General features: G+C 34.5%; 1 protein-coding gene across 1 annotated transcript; it reads left to right on the top strand.

Annotated features, from left to right (window-relative positions):
• The first annotated feature begins 2,264 nt into the window (after nucleotides 1–2,264).
• On the top strand, nucleotides 2,265–21,165 carry Macc1 (MET transcriptional regulator MACC1). Its single transcript, XM_026408887.2, has 4 exons — nucleotides 2,265–2,379; nucleotides 3,795–5,836; nucleotides 8,735–8,923; nucleotides 20,953–21,165. The coding sequence occupies exons 1-4, from the start codon at nucleotides 2,265–2,267 to the stop codon at nucleotides 21,163–21,165; spliced, it is 2,559 nt and encodes an 852-aa protein (XP_026264672.2).
• Nucleotides 21,166–22,018: the final 853 nt, after the last annotated feature.

Below are 22,018 nucleotides of genomic sequence, written 5' to 3'. Positions count from 1 at the left end.
TGAAAGAAGAATGACCAAAAAAAAAAAAAAAAAAAAAGGAAGGTGAGTTTAAGAACTCAGCACAGAAAGGAGGAAAGGAGTGTTCCTCATCCTTGGAAGTGAAATGGCAGGTGGGGTGCTCTTGGAATGTACCATTGGGAACCTGAGTCTGGGTTAGGCCTATGGCCTGGGTGTGGTAGCTATAATGTAAATAAGTCAAGTAATTTTTTTCTGGGTCATTCACTTGTCATTTGACCTGGTGGCTTAGTTATGCTGAGCAGCTGAGACTTGTTTTTCCACCTGAAAATCAGATGCTAAATATGTAGTTCTGCGAGTTGTCACAGGACTAAGGGAAACCATACATGTGATGAAGGTGGAGTCTCAGCATATGAGCATCCTGCATCTAGCACGTGTTTATACATGGAGTTATGATTCATCTGTTGAATAGTACACTGTTGTATTAAAATACCATGATTTAGGCTGGATGTGATGGTAAACACCTATAATCCCAGTGACTATGAAGGCTGAAGCAGGAGGATTGCAGGTTTGAGGCCAGCCTCAACAACTTACCCAGGGCCTAAGCAACTTAGCAAGACTGTATCTCAAAATAAAAAAGTGGAATGGCTCAGTGGGATGTGGTTCAGTGGTTAAGCATCCTCAATCAATCCCTGGTATAAAAAAGAAGAAGAAGGAAAAAAAAAAAAAACAGTTTCCTGGTAACATAATATAATGAACATTCATCTGTAATATCTCTTTTTATGCACATATATAAAATTTGACTAGAGTAAATAACTGGAATTAGAATTACTGGGTACTAGTTTGCAAACATCTTTTCTAGATAATATCAGATTATTGTCCAAGTACCTGTTAGTACTTCTTCTAGAAGAGCATAGGTTTTCTCTTTGCTTTGCAGTTTTGTTGATAATTGTTGTTGCCAGACTTCAAAAGTTCTGTAAATTTGATAGGTGGTAATTTTGTTTCATGTGGTTTTATTTGGCTTTATCTAATTACCAATTAGATAGGACATATTTCATTTGTTTTCTTTTTTGAGAAATGCTTGTTTAGATCTTTTCAAAGGAATTTCTTTAGTGTTGTTTTAATTTTAATTTTTGTGAGTCTTTGTTATTTTAGAATGCAAATAAGTGATTCTTTATCAGTCATGTGCTTTGGAAGTCAATTCTCCTAGTTTTGGGCTTCTGTTTTTACTTTTTGTAAACAATATCTTTTGACTGAACAAGATTTCTTATTTTTTTCATTTTGTGATTGCCTTTGTGTGTCTACTTTGCCAATTCTAAAGTGTTTTTTTTTTTCCTTCACATTTTGAAATCTAAAACTCTTGGAAATGATTTGTGTGTGTGAGTAAGTGTATGTGTGTGTTTGTGTGTGTGTGTGTGTGTGTGAAATGAGGTTGTGATTGATGCAATTTCTTTTCAGCATGTACAACCAACTATATCATCATCATTTAATTAGAAATCCATCACTTCCACACCGCTTTGCATGGTCTCTGCCAGATAACAAGCTTTCTTATGAGTGCAGGTCTGCTTTTGGAATCTTCATTCTGTGCCCTGAGTTGACTTCTGTTCTGTCTCCACATTGTCTTACACAACAGTTAAAATTAATTCTGATATCTGATAGATAATGCACATTATTTCAATTATGCTCTTTTTCTGGATTTTCTTGAATATTTGCCCCTCGATTTTCTGTATAAAAATTTAATTAGCTTAAGTGTTTACAGATGCAGCAATGTTTCAGAACAAGATGGTTTAAAATAACATGCTGTATACAACAAATATACACGATCTTGATTTGTTAATTTAAAATTTAAAATAAAAAGAATTAAAAAAAGATCTTACACATGTGTACACAAATAATGTGATTTTTCTGGTAATTGCATTGAATATAGAGAAGTATTTGGGAGAGGATTTTCAGGTTTGTATATTTAGTCTTCCAACCATTATATTAAGAAGGTCTATTTATTGAGATTTCAACTTACAATTCTTTTTTTTTGTTGTTGTTCTTAGGGTCTCCATTAGTCATTTTTTTATGGGCTCGGTAATGTATTTCCAGGTTTCCTTGTTGGTATAATACATAATCTGAACATTTTTCAACAGCATGATAATACATATCTAGTCCATTATCCTACTAGAAGTAGAAGACTTATGTAAAGTATTTTTAAATGCAGTTGTCTATTTAAATATCTATTACCATTTTGAATTTGTTTCTTCTGCCAATGTATATATGGATGCTTACAAAAAACACATGTCTATTTACTATTAGGTGGGAAAATGGTAATCTGTGAAATAGCCCATTTTTGGTCAGGAGGAACTACACGAAGTACAGCTGAAGGAAATTTGATTGACATGGAAGGAGAAAACCTCTCAAAAAACTGCAATATTACAGGTACAGAAATGTATGACTATTGTAATTTTTCCATGTATGTAAATCAGATCCATCATCAATAGCTACTGAATGTGTACTTCTAAAATCCACCAATAAATCCTGAAGTTCTACCTCCTGTTACAGGAGATTAAAAGAATTATAAAATCCTCTTGTTATCACAGAATTGTTCTAGTATTATTGAAGACATGCAAAAAATGTACAGCTTATAATTAGATTATAATAAATTTTATAAAAAGGCAAAAATCATTAATAAATGAGTAGTATATGCAACAAATAGAATGAATCTGGGGTAAAAGAGATCTTTGGAAGATGGAGGGATTTAAGAAAACTTCCTGGGACAGAAAACAATGGAATTGATCCTAGAGAAAAAAAATGAATTTTAAGAATTAAGAGTAATTGGATTGAAAATCAGTGTAGAAATAAAAGAAAAACTACTTTTATTTTCTAATTTTTAATATGCAACACTTTAATGTGTAACCATTCTACAAATATTAAACCAAAAATTTAAGAAGTTTACTTGAATTCTTTTCTTTCTTTCTTTTTTTCTATAGAAACTTGGATGATTTGATTGCTCATTTTGGCTTTCATTTTCTCCAAATTATCACCAGTTTCACAAAGTCCCCAGATTCTTTACTAATATTTTCTTAGAAATGGCCAAGTATAATTCATTCTAAACATTAAAAAAATGTCTCCAACATTGTGGGATATATAGAAATTCTTTATGAAAATGAATATTTTAATGTGTTATAATTCTCAAAACACTCAGTTTCCAAAGCAATAATATATCATTGTAAGTTCACAAAAGTTCAACAAATTCCTTCAAATAGTATCCAACCATGGTCTATTTTTTCAATGTTCCTTCTTTCTTCCTCCCTCTCTCTCACATACAAATTCAATGTTATTAAAATTTATCAATACAACATTCTCAGAAAATAATCTAAATTTTTTTTTGCTGCCTGTCTAATACAGTAGATTGTTTTATAAAATTAGACCTACTGTGTAGGGTCTAATAATGTCTAATCTAGATAATTGAATTCAGTTTGTTCATTTTGGGAAGATGAAACATAAAATAGTAAGGCAAAAATGAATACCAGTCTAAGTCATTTTCAAGGAAATGTGTTAAATGTATTACTGTCTGAAGTGTTTGATATTTGTTTAGTTTAAGGTACAATGATGTCTTTAGATAAAATAACTCTACCTTTACTCAAAATACTTTGGCAGAAATTTTCCTTGTTCTTATTACATGAGAATTTACCAAATTTTACATTAAGTTTGTAGCAGCTACTAGACTAGAGAGCAAAAAGCAAAATGAAAAGTAAATCTTGAATTTTTAAGCTATGGGAATAATGAGTCTTGGTTGTATCTCAGATTGCCACCTTATTTTTGTTTTGTTTTATTTTTATTTAAATAACAAGAATGGCAAGACACAGGCTTGCTTTACAATTGGCCAGATGCTGTCACTCTTCAAGATGACAAGGCTTTGAAAGTTACAAATCCATTCTGGAAGGAACTATCTGCTTCTAACCCATTTCTGGATGATATAACTCAGCTAAGAAATAACCAGAAGAAAGAGAATGTCTCCATTTTGAAAGAAGATCCTTTTCTTTTTTTAAGAGAAATTGAAACTGGAAATTCTTTTGATTCCTCTGATGATGAACTTGATGTGCATCAGTTGCTCAGCAAGTCTCCCTTAAGGAAATCAGGAAGATCCCAAAGTGTTTCAGAACTTCTGGGCATTTTAGAGGACACCACGAATACTCATCAGAGTATGCAAAACTGTGACCAAATCCTAGCACAAGACTTAGAAAGGCTTCAAAATGATCGAGAGGCTTATAAAATGGCTTGGTTAAGTCAACGCCAATTGGCTCGCTCCTGCTTGGATTTGAATACAATGAATCAGAGTCCTGGATGGGCCCAAACACAAGTTGCAGAGACCATCACAGTTTGTAAACTCAACCACCAAGGAGGGTCCGTACAGTTACCTGAGTCAGACATCACTGTCCATGTGCCCCAAGGTCATGTAGCTGTGGGAGAATTCCAAGAGGTATCTCTAAGGGCTTTTCTTGATCCTCCACAAATGCTTAATAATGATCTTTCATGCACTGTAAGCCCTCTGTTGAAAATCATGTTAAGCAACCTTAATACAATGGAAGCTGTTTTGTTAGAAATGAAAATTGGGGCTGAAGTAAGAAAGGATCCTTTCAGCCAAGTGATGACAGAAATGGTGTGCTTACACAGCCTGGTCAAAGAGGGTCCTTTCAAAGTATTAAACAACTGCTATGTTTATAAAGATACCATCCAAGTCAAGCTGGTAGACTTGAGTAAGGTGATGTATCTAGTGATTGCTGCACAACCTAAAGCTATTCAGTCACCACCTGCTACCATTTGGGATTACATTCACAAAACCATCTCAATTGGAATTTATGGCCCCAAATACATCCATCCCAATTTCACTGCTATTTTCACAGTTTGTGGACATAGCTATATGCCAGGAAAGCTTACAATCCCTGATATTAAAAAGGATGGAAAAAGCACATCTCCTGTTGTATTTCAGCTCTGGGGAAAGCATTCGTTTTTGCTTGACAAGCCGCAGGATTTAAATATTTCTGTGTTTTCATGTGATCCCGATTTTGAAGTAAAAGTGCAAGGAGATGGGAAACAAATTAAACAAAAGCAGTTGGAATCAGGTGAGGTGGTTCATCAACCAGTTTTCTTTTCTTTAGTAGACTGCAGAGAGATGCACTTGTTTGTTTTCCGTGTTCAGGTGGAGCCTCCTAATGGTAGACCAGTTGCACAGTTCTTTATCACTTCACCTGATCCAGCTCCCAACCTAAAAAGGCTCTCAAATCTGCCAGGTTATCTGCACAAGGAGAAAGAGGACAAGTCCACGCCTTTATTCTCATCAGTGCTTGTTAAATATCCCACATTCCAAGATAAAAAATTGAACTTTACCAACTATGGGGTAACCCTGAAGACAGTGCTCAGACAAAGCAAGATTGACTACTTTCTGGAATATTTCAAAGGGGACACGATAGCTCTTCTTGGGGAAGGTAAGGTAAAGGCCATGGGGCAGTCTAAAGTGAAAGAATGGTATGTGGGAGTCCTCAGAGGGAAGATTGGACTTGTGCACTGCAAAAATGTCAAGGTGATTTCAAAAGAACAAGTCATGTCTGTGTCTGATAGTATCTTTACAACTAGGAATCTTCTTGAGCAAATTGCCCTGCCCTTTAAAAAATTGACTTATATATACTCAGTTGTATTGACCTTGGTGTTAGAAAAAGTTTATGACTGGAAAGTTTTAGCCGGCGTCCTGGGGTACTCTCATCTGGCACTGGAAAACTTTGATCAAATGCAAGCAGACAAAGAATCAGAAAAGGTTTCTTATGTTGTCAAGAAGCTAAAGGAAGATTGCCATGGAGACAGAAATACAAGGAAGTTTCTTTATGAACTTATTGTGGTGAGTATTGCTTGATCATAGTAATTTATTTACCACAGAAAATTTTATTAACTTTTAAACAAACATGTGAGAGGGGAAATATATATTTTTTTAAAAAGCAGCTTCACATAAGTCGAAGTCACTTCATAACAAATATAGAACCAATCCTAAAAGATCATACAATTGGGTTTTTTAGATTTGAGATTCAATTGTGATTTTTCTCAGAAAATAAGGCCCCAAAGATTATCTTTTAAGGGAGATCAAAGGTTCAGTTTGTGCTGGGCCTAAAACTTATAAGACATTTTCTTCTCTTCCTCTCTCAAATATTTAGATAGCCCTAAAATATCAGAATGGCTCCATAATGTGAAAGCAAACTTAAACAAAACTAACCTGGCCATTGCTAGAGGTCTACTTTTCAGTGTTTTTCTTTTTTCAAACCTTTAATCAATGTCCTTTACTTTAGCATTTTTTTTTCTTCGTGCAATACATTATAACCCAAGCAATGATATTGGTGATTCTAAATCCTATTTGAATAGGAGTCTCAGGGTCAACATTTTTCTGCATGGTATTCATCCCAGTGGAAGGCTCAGGGGAGAGTTATAAAGAATTGTTTTGTCTTTGAAGTAGAAATTCAATATTTTGTTAAAATATCAAGACCATATTTCTAAAAATGATTGAACTATTTATTTATAAACAATAATGATGATAGCTAATACCCTCTTGAAACAAAGCTATATGTGTGTTTGTGTGTAGAAAAAAAAGTTTGTATAGGTACATGTGTTGGAGTGTGTACTAAACAAATAACAACAACAATGACATTACACATAACAATGAAAAATGGTGCCCTATAGGAGATGAGTGAGATTATCCAAGGGGGTTCATAACGGAGGAGTAAAGTTTTAAAGTATAAAAGGAGGAAAAAAGGGGGGGCTGGGGTTGTGGCTCAGCGGTAGAGTGCTCACCTAGCATATGCAAAACCCTGGGTCCAAGCCTCAGCACCACATAAAAATAAATAAAATAAATGTATTATGTCCAACTACAATTAAAAAATAAGTTTTAAAAATGAGGAAAAATAATTAGAGAAGAAATTTAGTGTGTGACATTAATAATAATTTATATATTAAAGGAATAAATATTAAAAAAAAAACTTTTCCTCCCCTTCAATATTTTTGACGGTTCTAAAATGATACCAAGAGTAGTTAAAGTTTACCACTATCCATTTGGTAAGTGGATAGTTTTATTATGATATGCTGCAATTTCACTTAATCTGGGCCTTTGGAGGCTGAAATGTTAGAGGCCACACTGCCTGGTGGAAGCTCACGTGCATTTTGCAATAGCATGTTACCTCTCAGAGCCTCACATTCAGTATGTATTGACAAAAGTTTGAATTGAAATTGCTCTCTCTTTTTTCAGTGGAACTCTTAGTCATATTGGCCCAATGACCTAAAAATTTAAGCCTACTCATACCTGGGCATTTTGGGAGTATGATAATTAATACAGTATTTTGAATGGCTACATAGAAAATTCTGGTGGAGAACCCATTCATAAAAGTAGGTCCCAAGGGAGCCCTTAAACTCCTATAGTACCTATGCAGGATTCAGGACTCCTGAATGAAGGCATAAGCTAGGCCATCTCACAGGAAAGTGAGTGAGTGTAAAGTGAGAGCACATTCTTGTCTCTTCAATCTTTCTTTGTACAACAAACACACTCCCTCCCCTTGGACTGTATATAAATTTGAAGAACTGGCCAAATTAGGAATTTAAAGAGTGGCTATCCTTATATATGTGACACTCTGTGAAGTCCTTCAGCATCTGATTTAATCTTCATATTTATTAATCATTGGACAGTGGTATTAACGCTATATCCATTTTTAAATCATTATTTTCTATGGCTACATAGAAAATTTTCTATGGCTATATAGAAAATTCTATTGAATAATTCATTTGAAGTCTTATAGTTTGTGGAGACAGATTTTAAACTCAGGTTTTATGACTTCAAGCAAAAAGATTCTTTTTGCTAAAAAAAAAAAAAAAAAACAAATAACAACAACTGGACTGTGGAGCGGTAAAGCCATTCCACATTACTAAAAGTCCTTCAGGGTCCTGCTGACTTGGATTGCTTCTCACTGAGGCTGTAATTTCTCAGTAGAAATGCAGGGCTTAGTCTAGTCTCTGTATAAAACCACACGCGGCCCTTCTATGTGTATATTTACATGAGAATAAACACACTTCGCAACTTCAGTAGTTACCTAATTTGGTCATTCATTTGTACTTATTATACTGTGTTTGTAGATAAAGGTTCCAAGTGCCACTAAGTAATGAGAAGCTGCTAAATACTTTATTGTTGTTGTTTTTCTTTTTTGCTTATTTGACCAGATAAGAGAATTCATAGATATAATCACATTTTTAAAAGTGTATTCAAAGCAGAACAGCAACTTACAGAATTGTTTGAAACATACATGGTGAGTGAAAAAGTTCAGATGCCTAAAAAGGAAGAAAGAGTGGTGGTTTTCCATTTTGCGTGTAGAAGACTGTGTTTTATCTTTAATACCTTATGGTTTATATTTAACACAATTACATTACTGGAGGGAGGTATTTGGTTATTTTTAAAATTTATAAATGTCATTAGCTTCATTCCAAGCTGGAGTACCTGATTCATATGCAATAGGCATGATTCTGGGAAATTTTAGACTCTTGTGGGAGGAACAGTGCTGGAGATTGAACTCAGAACCTCACACATGCTAAGTATGTGTGTTGAATTTGCGTAACAGTGAATCAAATATTTAGATTTCAGAAAACTTAGTTATATGTGTGGTGAAAAGAAGGACTCCAGTTTCTAGAATAAGTAATAAAAATTTTAATTGAAAGGAAAAAATCAAAATGAGTTGTGTTTAATTATGATATATAATTGCTGCCGCAGGCTCTGCTAAAGATCGACTGTCAAGGGTTGGTAGTGCATCTTCTCCAAGAAGCTGTTATTCTGACTTCAGCTGTCAAACTTGGAAAAGGCTGGAGGGAACTTGCTGAAAAGTTAGTAAGACTCACCAAGCAACAAATGGAGGCATATGAAATTCCTCACCGTGGAAAAACTGGAGATGTTGCTGCCGAGGTGAGATTTTTTTTTATATATGTCTAATTTAATAGTGAAAAGTTGCAGAACATGTAAAGGAAATGCAATCAACACCAGACCACATCCATGGATTAACTGATGAGCATACATAAAATACTCTGTATCTTTCAAATGAGAAGCATTTCAAGATACTGAAGTTTAAGAAAATATTCTCTATTATATTAAAATGTGATCTGGTAGAAGCAAAATGTATGTTCTCCACCTCCTTTGGGGGCATAGAGTTCATTATTAAGGTTTTGAGGTAATTTTTTTTTTTCTGTGAAACAACTATTCTAGCTGGGTTATCAGGACAAAGAAACCTTTCCACAAAGAGTAAAAACGACAGAACTCCTTATCAGAATCCCAACAGCTGCAGAAAGTGTTAGCAGTCCAGCTTCCAAGTTCCTGGAGCCTGGGTCTCCATCAGGGACTCCAAATCACTTTAGCCAGGAGGAGCTAAGAACTGAGGACTTATTTTCCCCTCATAAACTACATTTATCTCTGTAAACTGTACAGGTATTTCTGATACTGTAGTATCAAGTGCCTTGCATGAAATGGATGTAAGTTTTTAGTAGATGAGACAAAAGACCAAAAGTCATTACAAAGGGGAGAAAAACAATATTATGAGGAATGTGCTCTTCAGATTTGAATATTTCATTTCACTGACTAAAAAGTTGTCTTATTGAAAGCACAACCTTTTTTTTTCCCCTCTTTTTTTCTTAATACTCTATTTTTAAAGAGTTTTCTTGAGAATAATTGGAAAGCTATTTATTCTATCAGCCTCCTTAAGCATCTGGCTTCTTTCTAATTGTTTATAGTTTGTCTTCCCCCAATCTTGATGGGAACCAACCAACAGCACACTTTTCCATTATTTACTTTTGCATAGCCCAAATCATAAATGTCTAAGTCTGTGCCTAGGGCTGATGCATACTCAGAAGCAAAGAGGAAAGCCCCTAGCTGTTCTCCTAGGGGCTATAGTTCAGTTTCTTGTGATTAATACTAACAATCTTCACTCTGAACATGTTATTAAATAGTTAGAAAAATCCATGGTGTATAAACTAAAGCCATTCCAAAAAACCTATAGGGATTTATACCTGTTATGCTAATTTCTTTCCCCCTAACCAAATATAGCTGTAAAAGGTTTTTTATTTGGAAGGAGTTGATTCTTAAATATGATCCATTAATAATTCAAGTAGTTGATTTCAGAACACACAGTTATTAGTTCCAAGTAGGGGATGCAGAAGGAAGGAACCAGTATTAGGATAGGGAGGAATCCAGGTTAGTGATTCCGGTGCTACTTCTGTTTCCTTTATTTCACTTCGTAGGGGTAGATTCTCCAAAATTGCCCTCCAAGTGTGTCAGTGCCCTTACTTGGGATTTTTCACTGATTTTGTCTTCTTTTCAACTTCTCTCTCTTACCTTTGTTCTATCTTTATTGTGTTTAATGGACATATATATACCAGGCAGGGGTTCTGGAAATATTTTGAAAATTAAATTTTTTAATAACAACATAAGCTTTTAGCAACAAGAAGAAAAATCTTGTCTTTGGAGACATATGAGGCTGGCATTTTTTAAATTAAGCATCTCCCAAACTTAAAATTAAGAAATATTACTCAATTTCTCTAACGGCATTATAATTCCTACATAAAAACAAAACTATAAAGCTTAGAATCTGATTATAAGCAAAATACATTTTTCAGAATATTTATTTTGAAAACTGTACAGGTATTTCAGCCTGTTAATACTATAAAAAGATGTAACACTTGCCAAGGTTTTTCCGAAAAATTTAGTGCAAATTCACTGAAGTTTTTCTGAGGATATTTAGAGATTTAAATATAGAGAAGTAAATAAAGTATTAGAAAAATAGACTATTTTTTTTAAGTTGGATTTTACAAGGGAAAGTGGTAGGGATTTGGGGAATTTCTGTGCTAATTTTTTTTTTTTTCTTTTTTGGTACTAGGGATTCAACCCAGGGGGACTTAACCACTGAGCCACATCCCCAGCCCATTTTTAATCTTTTATTTTGAGACAGGGATTTGCTAATTGCCGAGGCTGGCCTCCTCCTGCCTTAGGCTCCTGAGCCACTGGGATCACATGTGTGCACGACCATGCCCAACTTGTGCTAAAATATTAATAGGCCTGGGGAATGTTATCATATATAGCAATAATTTCTGTATAACACTTTTCCATTGGCTACCTGCTTAACAATAAAGAAAATGCTCCTTCCATAAGGTTCAGTACAAATTTGAAGTCCCCTTAGCCCACTGAGTGCCACCTCAAGCAAAGGCACCGATATGCCTCTGGAGGATGCTTCATCTGATGTACCACATTAAGCCATCTTTCCTGTGGAAGTCCAGGGAATCCAATGTTCCTAATCATGATATTTTATCCATCTTAGACACCACTCAGCACACAAAGGTGTATTTTAATTAGTCAATGCAGGTCTGACTCTCTTTTGTATCATTTAGGAGCATTCTTTATTCCTTTTCATTTTCTGACTGGCAACTGGATTGTTCATGGCACTTTTTTCTAGGTCTACGTTAAAGACTTGAAAGTAGGTGATCTTCAAATAGTTAATTTTATTTATTTATTAAGTAAATGAAAGTTTCTTCATGGAATTCTTCCCACTTGTTTAGCATTATTCCCTTGTATCTATGCCCTCAGTGTTTTAATCAGTGATACACTTAGTATGTTTTCTGGGTCTCTCAGTTCTCACCATTGGTTTAGGAACAATAGAAATCACCAACAGAATGAAAAATGAATTTTTTTTTCTATTGAATGCTGAATTGAACATTGGTTTGGGAATTGGGATAAACTGTCAATATTTGAATAACAAGTTTTTAAAGAAATATATTAGTAGATGAGAATGATAATAGTTACAACTTATTGACTATTACTGGATGTCTGTTAATCATTATGAGTTTTTTAATTACAATGTCTCATTTCTATCAACAAACTTTGTAAGGAATACATTATTACAATCCCATTTATGTCTATACAAAATAAGTTTGAGCACAAAATAAGTTTGAGATTAAGCTTCCTGGCCTGAATTCCCAATTCCCAATCCAAAGTGTTATCCTAGAACATTGAGCAAGTGACTTTTGTAGGACTTTTTTTTTTTTTTTTTTTTTAGTAAAATGAGGTGGATAATATTATCTTATTTATCAGATGTCAAATTTTTGTTGAGGATCAAATGAGTTAATATATAAAAATATTTGTGACAATCACTTTGCATTGCTGGGGATCGCAAATAAGTCAAGATGGCGCCTGGCAGTTTGCCAGGAGGAGTGGTTTGTGAGGCAACGCCACCGAGCCATTAAGATGGTAGAGATTACTGATTACTGGCTGATTACTGTATCTGGATGATGCTAATTGAGTCAAGCTGTGTGTAATCAGTTAGGTATATATACCTCTGCTGCTCCGCAATAAAGCGGCTCCTGCTACCTAGGGTGCCTGCTACCTTGAGTTCAAGCTCAGTTCCCGCTGAGTTTCCCCGCAATAAAGCAGTTCCCGCTTCAACCTTCAAGTTGCTTGTCACCTCCCAGTTATTTGCCCAGCCAGACTTCGGCATTGCATATTGTAATCACTAAATATGTAGTACCTGTTATTTTGATGAAGAGGAAGAGGTGAATTTGACCACTTTATGATAGTGAGTGATTTTGGAAAAGAGAATAAAATATAGTAATTTTTTTAGTAATATGATTGAGAAAGAATGCAGGTGAGGAAAAAGTCAGCAATAATTTCAAGAAGTCTGAGAAACTGGCAGAACGTTAATGCATGGAAAAAAATGAGAAAATGTCTTGGCTGATTAGCTTTTTCTTATGGGCTGAACATTTAATTTTCCTTGGAAAATCTCTGTTGCAAAAGGTAATAAGAATGTCCTTAGAATAATATGTTTTTCTGGCTTATGTGTAATTCCTGAGTCTGCTTACAGGGATATTGAATTGTCTGGTTCTGTATCTGGACCTGGCTTAGTTCTGGCCTTGGTATTTATATCCCTTTTTTGCTGCCTTTTTTTTTTTTTTTTTGCAATGAAAAACATAGTTTTATTTTCTTAAAGAAGAGAAAAGTCTTATATGGAAATTCACCTAACCGTGGTAAAATGTGTAGAATAATCTCTCAAATCTTCATTGTTCAAGCTGGAAATTAGACACAATGATATTAGATAATTGTCATCTACTTTGTACAATTCTTTACTTGTTGCTGCTATCTTCAGTTTCAAAATTATACTTGGCTTTTTGGAATGATGGAAGAAAGAAAAAAGGAATGAAATTATTTGTTAATACATATTATTCCAGTGGCCTTTTATTTAATTCTATATCATGTGTCATTACCACACTGAAAAATGAATAGAAATAATAACGATAGTAGGGTCAATATTTTAAGGATATTTTTAAATGGACTTAGATGTAATAATGTTTGATTTTGATTTTAGGTTTTCTTTATCAAGGTCTATTACTAGAGAATTTAAATACAAGGAATTCCAACGTCTAGCTAAGCATCAGACCAATATTTCAGCTTCTTCTCTCTTTTGAAAACGACAGCAACCTTATCTTCAATAACATTTATATAATTACTAATTGCAGGTGATATAAAGCCTACATGGATACTGTAAATGATGTCCTTAAGACAGAACTCATGTAATAATCATTAAGAAGGCACACTTGCCTTAATACTTCTTCAGCTAATGGTACTTAAAATGAAATGTTGCTCCTATAATTTTATGAGGAAGGTAGGTGGATTATTAATCCATGTATGTGGCAAAATGTAATTATCCAAAGGTAGTTAAAAGGTAGTTAAAATCAATTACATTTATTTATGCTATATATATTTTATGAGCTAAAAAAAAAAGACAGAATGCTATGCTTACATCCGAATTGCTTTTATTCATGCCACATTCATCCTCTAGTGCATTTATCTAATAAGTCTTATTGGCTTCTGGGAATAAGCACTCTAAATATGGAAAACTTTATTTTTGTCTCTAATCCCGTTTCATTTCTTTTGGCATCCCACATATTACTTTTCCATTGCTCCCTTATCTTTTACTTTGTCCCCAAATACTGAGAGGATAAATCAAAAGGAAGATATATTCCTTGCACAAAAAAGCTGAGACTTTGTAAAACTGCTCAACTTGATAGACTAAATTATTTCTGATATTGCCCTTTATAGAAGGGAATCACTGCACAGAGATGAGAAATGAACAATTCTGCTTTTATCAGCCTCATGCTTTCTATTCAAGGGTGAATCCATAACACCATAAGATTAACATTAAAAATCTTAGAGACTTAAGAAGGCAGCCTATGTATCCAATATTTATATATTTCTGATTGAGATGAGAATGCTGAGATAATTTGTTTTGTGGTTAAGAAAAAACTCAACAAAAACTCACAAAAGCATGCTTTCCTTTTGAATTGTTGAGAGATGAATACAGAATTTCTGCATCTTTCCTTAATCATATTAAGCAAGAGCAGAAAAACTACTTTTAAAATACAGAATATAACATAAACCTGGAAGAGATCTTAGCAGTTCACAACTCATTTCCAGCTTTTATAGGACTTAGGTTAATCTGGAAAGAAAATTATTTATTCTACCCATTTTATTCCTTCCAACATTTCTAGAGGTGATAACTTTATTTTCTCTTTAATGTATCATAAAATGTAGTGATATGTATTCTTGAACAAAATTTCACAGAGTTTATGGTTGGTTAATATATCAAAGTTATCTCTTGTGTTTTTGCGTTTGATAGTATGTGATTATTTTAGCAAGAAAACTAGAAAAAAATAAGAAAGACTTAAGAAATAAAAGTTTAAGTATTTAAGAATTTGAATCCAAATGTGATTTATTCATTCCAGAAAAGACAAAAAGCAAAACAAAACAAAAAATCCCCAAACTGTTAGATTATTGCATTCATGAAAGCTGGGTTTTTATTAATCTTTGTTAAGGCAAACTCAATTTTGAAAAAGTTGTATTTTCCACACCAGGCAGATATTTTCTCATTAAGGAAAAACATAAATAATGAAATTTAGTATTTTTATCAGCAATAAATATTGACATATGTTTTTGTTCCTTCTCAATTTCTCTTAATACTTGTCCTTCTAATTATTCACCCAACTTCATAATAATCTTAATTTCTATGTTTGTGTTCATGCCTAAAGGAAGTTAACCATTTTTCCTGTGTATTTTGTATATGTTCCACTTTAATCCACAATAACCCTAAGTTTTCCATCCAGCAGAGTTAGAATTCAAACCAAAATCTCCTTTCTATATAAAATTTACTTTTTATAGATTTTTTCCTATTAAAAATCCCCCTATTTAAGAGCATGCTACAGGGATGCTGCCACATCGATGTTCATAGCAGCACAATTCACAATAGCTAGACTGTGGAACCAACCCAGATGCCCTTCAATAGATGAATGGATAAAAAAAAATGTGGCATCTATACACAATGGAGTACTATGCAGCAATAAAAAATGACAAAATCATAGAATTTGCAGGGAAATGGATGGCACTAGAGCAGATTATGCTTAGTGAAGCTAGTCAATCCCTAAAAAACAAATACCAAATGTCTTCTTTGATATAATGAGAGCAACTATGAACAGAGCAGGGAGGAAGAGCAGGAAGAAAAGATTAACATTAAACAGAGACATGAGATGGGAGGGAAAGGGAGAGAAAAGGGAAATTGCATGGAAATGAAGGGAGACCCTCATTGCTATACAAAATTACATATAAGAGGTTGAGAGGGGAATGGGAAAATAAACAAGGAGAGAAATGAATTACAGTAGATGGGGTAGAGAGAGAAGATGGGAGGGGAGGGGAGGGGGGATAGTAGGGGGTAGGAAAGGTAGCAGAATACAACAATTACTAATAGGGCATTATGTAAAATTGTGGATGTGTAACCGACGTGATTCTGCAATCTGCATTTGGGGTAAAATTGGGAGTTCATAACCCACTTCAATCTAATGTATGAAATATGATATGTCATGAGCTTTGTAATGTTGTGAACAACCAATAAAAAAAAAACCCTATTTTCCATTGATCCTCCTCCTTTTCCTCTCTTTCATTCTTCCTTCAACACTCAAATTTCAAATGTGACTTCCTTTTATTTTTATTTATTTTTTGGTACTGAGGATGGAAGCCTGAGGCACACAACCATTGAGACACATCCCCAGCCCTTTTTTTGGTATTTTATTTAGAGACAGTCTCACTGAGTTGCTTAGGACGTCGCTAAGTGGCTGAAGCTGGCTTTGAATTCACAGTCCTCCTGTCTCAGCCTCCTGTCAAATGTGACATCTTTATTCTGTGACTTTAATTTATTTGCTGTTTGATCATATCTCTAGTATGCTCTGCACTCATCCTCTTCAAACTGCTTTCGCCAACGTTTCCAAAGGTTAGGCAACTGAACAATCTTGAGTTTTCTAAGTTTTTCTTTATATTTTCACATCACTTTACATTATCAGTAGTGAAGGAGATTACAGAAAAAGGGATATACTCTGTAGTTTGGTGGTAAAATGTTGCATACCCAGTTCTCCAAGAGGGAAATGCTCTCATTTATAGCTTTTGCTAATTTCCATGGCTTGACTACTCCCAACATGGGTGATTTAGGCCTAACAATGTGATGTCACATGGAGTTGGGGGATATGTGAGTGATGAGTCATGGGGAGCTTGTGTGAACTGGTTCTTGTAAATCATTGGATATCCTCCTTGGGATTCTGTTAGTTGCTGCGTTTTGCAACATGAAAGACCTGACATCATTTTCCATCACTCCAATTCTAGCCTCTCACCATTGTTCTCTTGCTTTCTGTGTCTTATGGTATCCACTAACTATAGACTTGGTTAGGCTTAGAAGTTTCATCCCTTTATTTTCTTGTTTGGTGTGTCCCTCTGCTTGAACACTTTTCTCCATTCCTGTAGCATGATGGATGATAACCTCCACAGAGCAGTCAAAGGTTTATTTCCCCATTCTAATTTCTTATCATATAACTTCCCTCCATTGTCTCACATTCAATAAGGGTAATACTAGGCTTCAACAGATAAGAAGCCCCCACTAAAGCATATTCACTTTCTTCCACATCTTATTAGAAAGCATTAAATTCAAACCACATGTTTTAGTCAGTTTTTTTTTTTTTTCTGCTATGACTAAAAGACCTGACCAGGACAATTATAGAGGAGTAAAAGTTTACTTGGTGGCTCAGAGGTTCAGAGGTCTCAGTCCACAGATGGCCAGCTTTATTTCTCAGGGCTTGAGGTAAGGCTGACCATCATGGCAGAAGAGAGTAGTAGAGGGGAACGTCTCACATGATGATCAGAAAATAGAGAAAAAGACTGCGTTTTCCAGATATCAAATATATACCCCAAAGGCACGCCTCCAATGACCCTCTTCCTCCAGCCATACCCTACCCACCTTCCGTTATCACTCAGTTAATCCCATCAGGGGATTCATTCAGTGACTCGGTTAAGGCCCTCATAACTCAACCATTTCTCCTTTGAACATTCTTGCATTCTCTCACACATAAGATTTTTGGGGACACCTCACACCCAAACCATAATACCATATATCAGAAACTTTATGAATTGTCTTCATGTGAACATAAGACATGGGGATTATTATTCATATTTTATGGATTTAATAAATTCAAAGCTCAATTAATTTGATTAATTAATTCAAGTTAACCCATCCCATAAGCAGTGGAACTCAGATGCAGTTACAAGATCCATACCAAAACCTATCTTTATTTCCATTGCAACATCTTGTCTCTCAGCCAATGGGATGGTCTTCTTTTTTCTCCCATTAATTTTAAAATTATAGTAATTCTTTAGTTTTTTCTAACTGTTGTTGACTACCAAGTCTTGTCTGTCCTCCCACTGAGTCAGTGTTTGTGCAAGTATCTGCCTCTCTCCTATGATATAAGCTTCTAAAAGCAAGAGCCATGCTTTAGTCATCATTTTATTCCTTGCTGTAACAAGATTCTTTGTACTGCTAAGAACTCAATCTTGATTTAATAAGTAAACTAACTAATGAACAGTGACTTTGAACAGTATTTTGAATATTTTTTTGCTGTATTTGTACTGTGAGAGCATTTCTTTTTTTAATTTCTTTTTTTATTCATTTTTTAAAAAAATAAATGACAGTGGAATGCATTACAATTCTTATTGCACATATACAGCACAATTTTTCATATCTCTGGTTGTCCATAAAGTATGTTGACACCAATTCATATCTTCGTACATGTACTTTGGATAATGAGTCCATCACATTCCACCATCCTTGCTAACTCCCTCTCCCTTCCCTTTCCCTCCCACCCTTCTCCCCTATCTAGAATTCATCTATTCCTCCCATGATCCCCCTCCCTACCTGGCTATGAATTTTTTGGGGGGGGATTGGCTAAATTCACTTAGCATTATCTTCTCCAATGCCATCAATTTACCTGAAAAAAAATATGGAACCTTAATGAATTTGTGTGTCATCCTTGCTCAGGGGCTATGAGAGCATTTCTGTGTTATCTGTGTTGACAGCTATCAGTGATTTTTATATATGGCAGATCAGATTTTACACTGAAGAAATAGGCAGGTTTAGTTTGCTGCAGTGAGCAACAAAAATCATATGCAAAATATACTCATATTTTAGTACCAATTATGAAGTTTACCAATGCCTGAGTGTTTTCGTCCCAAAGCTATTGTTCCCATTTCTAAACAGATTATGGTTTAGACTCCAGGGGATTTCACATGATTTTAGGGAAATGCCCCTCCTTGCATTTCTAACTAATCCAGGAGACTCCTAGGAAATCTCTTTATAGTTTCAGAAGTATTAATTAGGGTTCAGAACTCAGCAATCTATCCAAATGTTTCTGAACTGCAAGAGCTGAGTGCATGTTCTGCGATTAGTACAAATTGGCAAATGCGAGGGGTTTATATAGATAGCACTCTGCCTAAGTGCCTAAGTAGATGTATCATTGGATCTCTCCTGAATCTGTAGCTTCTAATTTATGCATCACCTGGGTGTATTTCCTACTCCCAGCATCACTGAGAAGATGCTTCATGATTGAGTGTGCCTCAGGGCTTTTCTATACATAGCAATTCATAGTGCTGCAGCAAGATTTTCTAGCTAGGAAAGTCAGAGAGGCCATTTTGACCATTTCTAACTACAAAGATACTTAAATTCTCACAGCAGTGATCAACCCCAAAATTACCCATTTGCAATTTTTAAAATACATCTACTTTCTGCTATATTTTATGCTAATCTCCTTTGCTGACACCTTGTTACCAAAAAGTTCTCAGTTATAATTTATCATAAATATTTCCAAATGCATCACTGATCAGGTTCAATAACAAAGGGACTTAGAACAGTCTTAGAAGGCATTAGTTGTAAATACATTATTTTCAACAATACATGACAAATTGAAAAATGATGTACCAAGTAGAGCATCAGAGGCTTTTAAGTGAATGCAATGTAGAATATAGGTTCCAGAGATTTTTATCGGCAGGATAAACCCACTACAGAAAAATCTATTTATCTAGCATTTCCTTTCATCTGAGCAGTCACAGTGAAGACTGAATCTAACAAAAAGGTCCTATTAATATGTTTCAGTTTATCTTCCATTGATGATCTGCAAGTGATGACCTATACTTTGAGAAGTTTGATTTCAATGTAAGTCTTCAGATAAATAAGTGACAGGGTAGCCCACTCATAGTCTGTCAGTGGTGAAAGGTACAATTCTTTATTAATACGTTTGGTGAGAGTAAAACTTGATGAGGGTAAATCTGAGATTTTTTTTTTTTTGCTATATCATAGACCTTGCTATGATATAACCTTGGCAATTATTTTTTCTTCTCTTATTTTGCAGAATTGAGCTTTGTCAAGAGAGGTGGGCATATGGGTGTTCATGACACTCTCAACAAATAGTATCAAATTATACTTTGAGACTTTATATGGATTGAACCAAAATAGAATGGAACTTCTTATTTAGGCTTTTAATTGTTTTCACTTCAATTGTAGATTATATGGTGATATTGAAGGAAAGAGAAAAATGACATCTCAAAGTCCCACTTCATGTGATATTACTGTTAATGGATACTATTTTTAGAGGGCAATTCTACATAATATTTAGTTCAGTCTGTGTTCCTACGTTTTTCAAGTGATAGAATCATAACTGAATTAGTTTAGTGAGCCCAAATAAGTAGTGAGTAATGAAGTTTACATTCCAAATATTCCAATCGTAAGTGCACGGTTCATTGTGTCATTTTTCTGTTTTGTCATTACACTGTGTGTATGTGTGTGTCTATGTGTGTATGCATTCTTCCATTTGCCTTATTTGATCTGCCTTTGTCTCTATTCTCTCTGAGCCTGGTTGCCTTGGTTACCATTACATATGCACTTGTATGTGAAGTATTCCTTTGACGTACATTTATTTCTATGGAAACAATGACATCATTGATGTGGGCAGGTGCTTAGAGAAAGCAAAGTGAAGAAGCATTGAATATTGGTCTTTCTTTGGTCATAAAATGTAACATTGAAGCAATTTTTGAGCTAAAGAGCTATTTTTTGCTTTCATTTTGATTTGATCATGAAGCGACAAATTTTCTTGCTTATAGACTTGCTTGAATAAAATGAATTAGAACTGTAAAATACGTTATAGAAGTCATTATATGTAGTGTCATAAAATTCACCACATATACATATAATAATAAGAGTCATTTATTTAACCTTAAGAGTTTATGGTAGTAACATTTGTTATTGTCAAAAAATTGTGCAAGGAGTTTTATCTTAACATCAAAGCAAAGAGCAATAAGATGATGCATCAAGAAAAAAAAACATACTTATAGTCACTATTTTAAAAATCTTTAGCTTTAGAAACAGGAATATAACAAAGAACTGATGGTTATTAAACCCTCTTTCTTATGACATCAAATAAGTCCGTGTATAATTGGCATTCCATGTTAAGTCTTAAGAGGTCTTAAACCTTTTTAAAAGGCTTGTATTTTCCTGTCTGTTTTATTTCCATGCTATTCAAGTTTATTTTTTCCCTTTGTAGATGATGTGGAAACCTGCCTATGATTTTCTCTATAATTGGAGTGCTCACTATGGAAATAGCTACAGAGATGTTTTACAAGACCTTCAATCAGCTTTGGACAGAATGAAAAACCCTGTAACCAAACAGTGGAGAGACTTAACTGGAGCTTTACTACTAGTAAATTCTTTGGAGATTTTGAGAGTAACTGCATTCTCTACTTCTGAGGATGTATAGGAATAGGGTGTGCTTTTTGGGAAAGGGAGAATGGTAGGGAGAGAGGTGTGAGTGTGTGTGTGCGTGTGTGTGTTTAAGAGAGGAAAAATATCTCAGAAAAATTACTTATTTTCTTAATGTTTGAAAAACTGCTTTTTACCTGGTCAAAGTAAGCCTACTGTTTTATCCAAGATTGGGTTTTATAATCAAACATGTTTTTCTATTTCAGAAGCAAACATTAGGCTGCTTTGTTGTTAAGAAAAAAAAAAGAAAAGAAAAGCCCTTTCTCTCTCCTTCAAAGTTATTTCAATTTTCTGAAGTTAAATGACTGCTAGAATAATAAAATTGCACAGATATCAGAATAAACTAGAAGCTCAACATAAGCAATTGGATTTTTGCTGGAGGTGAGGGCAGAGAAGGAGCAAAATGACACTCAGTGGCCAGGAACAGGGATCCCCTCCTTCTATGACACATGGCTGATTTCTTATGTTCCTGAGTGAAGTTTTCCAGCATTACTCCAGCATTTCTAACGTGGAGAAACCAAGGACTGAAGAGGACACCCAAAGCCAGTATAAAGTTTTCTGCTTGAAAACCTGGTTCTGTTTTTAAGATGTTCATACCACATAACTGAATACTTAAAAAAAAAAAAAGAAAGAAAGAAACTGCATACAAAGCTTACAGGGAAATGATAGCCATCTCATTGTAATTGAAACTTGTTTTTTTTTTTTTCCCATCTCTTTGCAAGACTGCCAGAAGGAAAACATGACTTATCATCACAAATCTGTGTCTGCAGATGCAGACTAGACCTGGTGTTTTCCTCAGCCTCCTTCAGCATGTTGGGTGATAGCTAATCCTACCTAAGTCAGACTTTTTC

Source organism: Urocitellus parryii, chromosome 3 (genome assembly GCF_045843805.1).
Source record: "Urocitellus parryii isolate mUroPar1 chromosome 3, mUroPar1.hap1, whole genome shotgun sequence".
NCBI lineage: Eukaryota > Metazoa > Chordata > Mammalia > Rodentia > Sciuridae > Urocitellus > Urocitellus parryii.
The sequence above is the reverse complement of the archived record's forward strand: the minus strand, read 5'-3'. Positions and strand labels throughout refer to the sequence as shown.